This window comes from Myotis lucifugus, unplaced genomic scaffold, assembly GCF_000147115.1.
Source record: "Myotis lucifugus unplaced genomic scaffold, Myoluc2.0 scaffold_121, whole genome shotgun sequence".
Lineage (NCBI taxonomy): Eukaryota > Metazoa > Chordata > Mammalia > Chiroptera > Vespertilionidae > Myotis > Myotis lucifugus.
Window position 1 is genome coordinate 2423420 of NW_005871169.1, and position 7751 is coordinate 2431170.

Consider the following 7751-nt stretch of genomic DNA (forward strand, 5'->3'; position numbering starts at 1 on the left):
GTAATTGAACTTTGTTGAGGCTCCAGCTCTGAGCGCTGGCTGAAAGCAGGTATCTGGGTTTGTTTAGCTTCTATAATTGCAACATTGTTGCTTAGACTGGAGCTCAGAGCCCGGCTGCGGCAGACGGGGAACCTTGGCTTCCTCCATCACTGGAGCAAGCAAGCCTCATGTTCGCTTCAGCTGTATGGCTGCCGGCCGCCATCTTGGTTGGCAGTTAATTTGCATATCACCCTGATTAGCCATTGGTAAGCGTAGTGGAGGTATGGTTAATTACCATGTTTGTCTATTATTAGATAGGATATATCACACCCAGTATTTCCTCTAGAACTCTCCTTTGATACTATTGTATGTGAAAATAACCTTTTATTCTTCAACAGAATATGAGACTGCCCTAGGAAGTAGATTTGTTACAGGAAGTCCCACTAATGAGGTCATTGCTGATGTTTTATCTATGATTAGTATTATTCCAAAGTGCTATATTTAATTGTTTTCAGATAAATCTTTTTATCAAGGTGGGAAGTGCACATTTCATTTGTTTGTGTGTTTAATAGAGCATGTAATAGGATTTTCAACTTCATTCCTCAGAACACATAAACTTTCAGTAGCCTTCCTTAAGGAAATACCTAGAGATGCTCCCTTTGTATGTATAGTTTTAAAGAATTGGTCTACTTAAAATTCTGTGAATGATACTTAGGGAGTCATAACTAACTTTCCCTTTTTTGTGTGACAGGAATAGATTTACTCAGAATTACAATTTTTATTTTTTTTTTCAATTTTAAAAAAATTAGTACTCAGAAGAGTACTAAACATCATTATAAGAACATTAGGATTTTATTTATTAACAGCATAATTTGGTGGGAAAACTATCCATATGGGAATCAGGGGATTTTAATTTTTTTATTTTATTTTTTAATATATTTTATTGATTTTTTTACAGAGAGAAAGGGAGAGGGAGAGGGATAGAGAATTAGAAACACTAATGAGAGAGAAACATCAATCAGCTGCCTCCTGCACACTCCCCACTGGGGATATGCCTGCAACCAAGGTATATGCCCTTGACTGGAATCGAACCTGGGACCCCTCAGTCCGCAGGCCGACGCTCTATCCACTGAGCCAAACCAGTCAGGGCTTAATTTTTTTAATGTAATCTTTGTTCTGGCAGACTCTATAACCTTCACCACAATGCCTCAATGTTTTAAAATCTGTAAATTGGTGATTATACCACTGTGGGAATATAATCAATATAAATAATTTTAATCGGAAGAGTGTGAACTCTTTAAAAGCTAGGCAAGATTTAATTGTCATTTCTAGTATTGTTATTTATAAAGGTCTTAATCAATGTTGAAGTCACTTATCAAATTTGTATATTATATGCAATGTTGAATCAATTAAGAGTTCAGCACTTATTAAATAGTTTTAAATGCAAGTTGGATGAAATCTGAGGAATCTTAACATCAATGATTTTCTAAAAAAAAAGTGGTAATGGGCAGGGGAGGTGGAGGATAGTGTAGGACAGATAAATGGTGATAGATGGAGACTTGACTTGGGGTAGTGAACACACAAAACCATGTACAGATGATGTGTTGTGGAATTGCGCACCTGAAACCTGTGTAATTTTATGAACCAGCGTTACCCCAATAAATTCAATAAATTCAAAAAAATGACAGTAATCACATATGTATGAATGTATTTGTGTGTATGTATTTTATTTTTTCAAGTTGTATTTTGAAAATAATTTCTTCAAAATTTCAGGTGTAACCTTCCCCCAACAACAGGAAATGTTAGTAAAGATGTTGGCAGTAAAACTAACCTTGTGACCATAAACCCAAGTATCATAAGACTAAAGTAAGTATCTCCAACTTACATAACAGTTCAAGAACATTTGTTCATTGGTTAGCATGTTTCTTAATCTGAGCACCAATCTTATTGCCGAGACTGACTTGAAATACAGTGGGCATGGCTTTTGGGGGAAATATACATTTGTAATTTTTGAATTTCTATCAAGGTTGTGGCTCATAAGAAGTTGTGACCAGTTGTACTTCTAATGTCATAAGCTGAATGTTGCTCATCAAATGAAAACTTACTGTTTCTTTATCTTTTTTTATAGTAGTGAAGTTACTTTTTTCAGTTTTCTTTCAGAATTTTAATGTTACTCTTTTATCTTGGTAGTACTTCCTTGATAAAACCTAATCTATTTGGAAACTTGAGATAGCAAGCCTTAGGAGACCTGGCTCAATTTGATTTTCACTTTGAATAGTATAATACTAAATAATTATTCCCATGTTTCATTTTCCACAAGTAATTACCATGAAATGTTGGTTGGTTAATAAAAATTCTATATAGTAGTTTTGCTGTATTATTTTAATAAAAAGCGACTAGTAGTAATTATTAATAGAATACACCCCTCAAATAGTTCTGGTTTCTGTTAAGAGAACATAAAATACTAAAGGCTCAGTGCACGAAATTCATGCACTAGGAATGGGGAGTCCCTCAGCCCGGTCTGCTCCCTCCCAGTCTGGAATTCCTCGCTCCTTACTGCCCGCCTGCTCACTGCTCCTTACTGATTGCACTCGCTGCTCCTTAGTGCTGCCGCAGAGGCAGGAGGGGCTCCCGCCACTGCTGCTGTGCTCACCAGCCATGAGCATGGCTTCTGGCTGAGCAGCGCTCCCCCTGTGGGAGGACACTGACCACCAGGGGGCCAACTCCTACATTGAGCATCTGCCCCCGGGTGGTTAGTGTGCATCATAGCGACTGGTCATTCCAGTTGTTCCACCATAACGGTCACTAGGCTTTTATTATATAGACAAGAGGCCTGATTCACGAAATTCGTGCACGGGGAAAGGGGGTGTCCCTCAGCCCCGGCCTGCACCCTCTCCAATCCAGGATCCCTCGGGCCTAAACCGACAGTTGGACATCCCTCTTGTAATCCAGGACCACTGGCTCCTAACCACTCACCTGCCTGCCTGCCTAATGCCCCCAACTTTCCTCCCTGCTGGCCTGGTTGCCCCCAACGGCTCTCCTCTGCAGGCCTGATCGCCCCAACGGCTCTCCTCTGCAGGCCTGATCGCCCCAATTGCCCTCCCCTGTGACCTGGTCGCCCCCAACTGCCCTCCCCTGCAGGCCTTTTTATATAGAGAGGTTGTATCTGAAAGGGTTAAAGAGAATGAAATGGGGCAGAGGAAACTTATTGTGCTTAGCAGATATCTTGCAGAAAGCTTGCAGCCTTGAACACTGCATAGCCCAGATAACCACTAAACATCTGGCAATGGGAGGAATGAAGGACCAGACCCTACTTCAGCAGAACTGTTTGCAGCCAGCAGAAGTTAATAAAAACTTGCCTCTCCCTTCAGTCTCTGCTGATTTCTTTTTTGGACTCAGCCCACCTGTACCCAGGTGCCTGAAATAAAAGTTCTTTTGGTACATTATGGCCTCATGTCATAGTTGAACAACCCCAGTCCACTCTGAACCTTTCAGTATCTTTCTCCCAAAAGCTTACTTTCAAAATACACAAAATTGTGTAATTATTTAAATTAAACATGTAAAGCTATCGCAGTTACAGTGGAGGAAATTTTAAAAATGTGTGTATGTATATTGTTTTTAGGTTTTCTAAAGGAAACTTTTCTTTTATAATCACACTAGAGGCCCGGTGCACAAAAACTTGTGCACTGGGAGGGGGGGGGGGTCCTCAGCCCAGCCTGTGCCCTCTTGCAGTCTGGGATCGCTCGGGGGATGTCCACCTGCTGGTTTAGGCCTGCTCCCCGGGGGATCGGGCCTAAGCTGGCAATCAGATATCCCTCTGGCAGCCTGGGAGCCCTCGGGGGATGTCCACTTGCCAGCGGGGAGCAGGCCTAAGCTGCAGTCGGACATCCTTAGCGCTGCTGAGGAGGCAGGAGAGGCTCTCCCATCACCGCTGTGCTGGCAGCCGTCAGCCTGGCTTGTGGCTGAGCAGAGCTGCCCCTGTGGGAACACATTGACCACCAGAGGGCAGCTCCTGCATTGAGCATCTGCCTGGTGGTCAGTGTGTGTCATAGTGACCAGTCATTCCCAGTCATTCTGCTGTTAGGGTCAATTTGCATATTACCCTTTTATTATATAGGATGTTCAAAAGATACACAAATCACAAGAATACAGCTTGATGAATTTTTTAAAATGCATAGATATTTTAAGAATGTCTTATGTTTGAGAAAACATTTCATCATTGTAGACTTGGAAAGTGTTTCAGCATCAAAAAGCAACCTTAGATTACTGAGATTGAAGGTCAAAGAATACAAGAAATGTGTGTCCAGTCAGGGGATGGCCCAGTAAGAAAGTAGAAATTAAATCCTAGAAATACCAAGAAAAAGAAATTAAGGCCTAGCTCTTTCTATTTACAAGATACTTACTATGAGTTTTTTCTGAGTCTATGGTGTGTCTTTTTATGTACAGTGATATGCATGGTTCCATTTATTTGGCTAGAGGTAAACTTAGCCTGTGTTACCAAAACCACTACTTTGATGATGATGATTAATATTACTATTATTACTATCATTATTACATTTGGCAGATATGGGAACCTAAACGAAAAGAAAGCAGTATTTCTAGAGGACATCGAAGCCTATGGAGATGCATTTCTTCTGCTGCCGGCGTTCTCCTTCAGGGCCAACACCTTTGCCTCTTTTAAAGTGTACAGCACGCTGGAAGAATCTAAGGCAAGACAAAAGGTTATATATTTCCATCCCAAGTACCTGAGGAATCTTGCCCTCTTCTGGAGAACTAAAGGCGTGACAGAGTACCGCCTGTCCTCTGGCTTGATGATCGCGAGTGTGGCCATTGAGCTGTGTGAGAACGTGAAACTGTATGGATTTTGGCCCTTCTCCAAAACTGTGCAGGACACACCTGTCAGCCATCACTACTATGACAACAGTTTGCCTAAACGTGGTTTCCATGAGATGCCCAAGGAATACAGCCAAATTCTTCAACTTCACATGAAAGGAATCCTCAAATTACAATTTAGCAAATGTGAAATAGCCTAACCAAAGTGACTTAAAATGGGAATCGTTGTAATGTAATGCTATAGGTGAGTAACAATGTTTCCGAACACAGAAACTGGTGGTTGTAGGGTATAATAGGAGGAGCCCCATACTTAGTTTGATCAAAGCTCCCCACAAAATGTGCAACCTCAGCAACTCATTCAGTTGTTCTGATCTTCAATTTCCCTGACTGTACAATGGGGACCAGGATATCTAACTCACATTAGGAAAATATGAAAATCTATGAAAACTCTTGGCAAACTATTTGCCTGAGGTAAGTACTCAAAGTCTGTTTCCTTTTGATAGTTATAACATTTCCACCCTCACCAGACTGATAATAAAAGGTGTGCTGTTTGAAACCCTTTCTGGAGAGAATACCTGAACTACCAGTACTCACTGAGGTTGTTTCTCTGGCTGACCTCTCTCTTATCAAAAATATCCTTCTCATCTTTCCTCCTGTCTTAAAGAGTGCATTTAAGAAAATTATGTACTAAAACAAGAAACCCTCGACTATTCAGGAATGAAATCCTTCTCTTTGTATGCTAATGTGCCTGCTTCTGATTACATTTACTTGTGTCATTCCCTGTGATGACTGGTATTGGTTGGATTTTAGGCCAATTCTTTTTCTCCTTTATCTACATTTTAAAATCACTTTTTTATTTTGACTTCTTCCTCACTCTTAAGTATTTCCTCTCTCACTGACAGGGTCTACTTCAAGGATTTGAATGGTTACAATGTCTAGTTTTTCTTACCTGTTGACTTATCCGTGCCCTCACTTATTTAATTAATTTTTTTTTAAAAAAATCATTGAATAGCTACTTCATGCCAACCCTGTAACAAGCTCTGTGAGAGGGATGCAGAGGTTCCGCAGGAGGAAGGGGACACGCATGTCATCACCATGATCTGGTGTGATGCATGTTACTACAATAGCTATGAATAAAGAATTGTGAGGAACAGGCAGGAATAACTAAATCCACTTCGTAGAATCTATTTCAGAGAAGAGGTGATTTCTGAATTAAACCTAGATGAGTAAGGTTTTAGCAAATGAAAATAATTCTGGGTAGAGGGAATAGGATAAGGGAGAAAGCTGTCCCCTTGCTTGATTCATCAAAACCAGCACAGTTGAAGGCAGGTCATGTTCTTTGCTCAAAAAAACTGCCCCAGGAGGGTAGGATACAGACGGTGGTGGTACTGGCTTGGGCCCACATCTGTGAAATGGGAATGATACCAGCCTGGCAGATTTTACAGGAAAGCTGCCATGATTAAAACACGAAAACTTCATTCTCATAAGGAAAGGTGTGTGTTCACATGAGAAATAAGACTAATCACTTCAACATCAGTCTAAAATGAAGCTTGCGTAGATATGGAATATTAGCATTTTCACACCATTCCCTTACATTATGATGATACCTGGAGGTTGCAGGACTAGGTGAAAAAGGTGAAAGGATTAAGAAGAAAAAAAAAAAAATATATATATATATATATATATATATATATGAACAAGTTATTTGACTTAAATAATTATGTTACAGAATAGTGAGATGCTAAGAAAATTCTAGGGCAGAAGGAATAGGGAAACTCAGATAAGAAAATTAAACAAGACCAAGCAATTTAGAAAGCTTTCAGCCAAGTTGTAGCAAAACCTTATCTTGAGAACAAATGGCTAATACCTCTCCTCTTTAACCAAAGAATTCAGTAAAGAAGGGGGAGTTTTAATGCCTCTTTTCCTTAACCAGGGAATACGTAGTGTAAATCACCCTGGAACTGCTAAGGCAGGAGGAGGGAATGGGGAGAAAGAAGGGAGAAATTTATCTCACCCAATAAACAAAGAAGTCAGCCTTTTGGAGAAGGAGAAAAAAGGAGGGAGTTTTCATCTCGCTGTTTAAACAGAGAAGCCAACAGTCTTGGGGCTTGTTAGAGATAAAATCACCAGATGCTTCTCATAAATTCTGGAAAGCCATAGCAAAGTAAAAGGGAGATGTTAAGAGTTAACCTGGCCCTGGCCGGTTTGGCTCACTGGATAGAGCCTGGGGACTGAGGTGTTCCGGGTTCGATTCCGGTCGAGGGCATGTACCTTGGTTGCAGGCACATCCCCGGTAGGGGGTGTGCAGGAGGCAGCTGATGGATGCTTCTCTCTCATCGATGCTTCTAACTCTCTATCCCTCTCCCTTCCTATCTGTAAAAAATCAATAAAATATATTTTTTAAAAAAGAGTTAATCTGTACCAAGATATCCAGCAGAGGAATTTTAAAACCTGTAGACCAGTGGTTCTCAACCTTCTGGTCCTTTAAATACAGTTCCTCATGTTGTGACCCAACCATAAAATTATTTTCGTTGCTACTTCATAACTGTAATATTGCTACTGTTATGAATCGTAATGCAAATATCTGATATGCAGGATGGTCTTAGGCGATCCCTGTGAAAGGGTCGTTCAATGCCAAAGGGGTCGTGACCCACAGGTTGAGAACCGCTGCTGTAGACAGAAAAATATAAAAAGCCAAACTTCTGCCAGGCTCGCTTCTCAGACTAGCTGGGAAGTCCATCTGTTTCTTCATAAGCCAAGTATATAGATTTGCTTGCCTTGCTTCTTTATTAAACTTACTTGCTTTACTTCTTTAATAAATTGGCTTTACTACAACGGAATGGTCCCGGGTCATGCATTTGAATTCCTTCCTCCAAAACTGACATAAACGGAGGGGACAGCCCTCTCCCTTCAACTCATGCAGCTGTCCAACACCTTTG

At 40.7% G+C, this 7751-nt stretch overlaps 1 protein-coding gene across 1 annotated transcript in view; it reads left to right on the forward strand.

The window, feature by feature from the left end:
• Window positions 1-5368, forward strand: part of ST8SIA6 (ST8 alpha-N-acetyl-neuraminide alpha-2,8-sialyltransferase 6) — a 94630-nt gene extending 89262 nt beyond the window's left edge. Inside the window, exons 5-6 of the mRNA XM_023758072.1 lie at window positions 1753-1845; window positions 4544-5368. Of these exons, the coding sequence (XP_023613840.1) occupies window positions 1753-1845; window positions 4544-5012 (562 nt within the window). The 3' untranslated portion in view covers window positions 5013-5368. The remainder of the gene's footprint in view (window positions 1-1752; window positions 1846-4543) is intronic.
• The last annotated feature ends 2383 nt before the right edge of the window (window positions 5369-7751 follow it).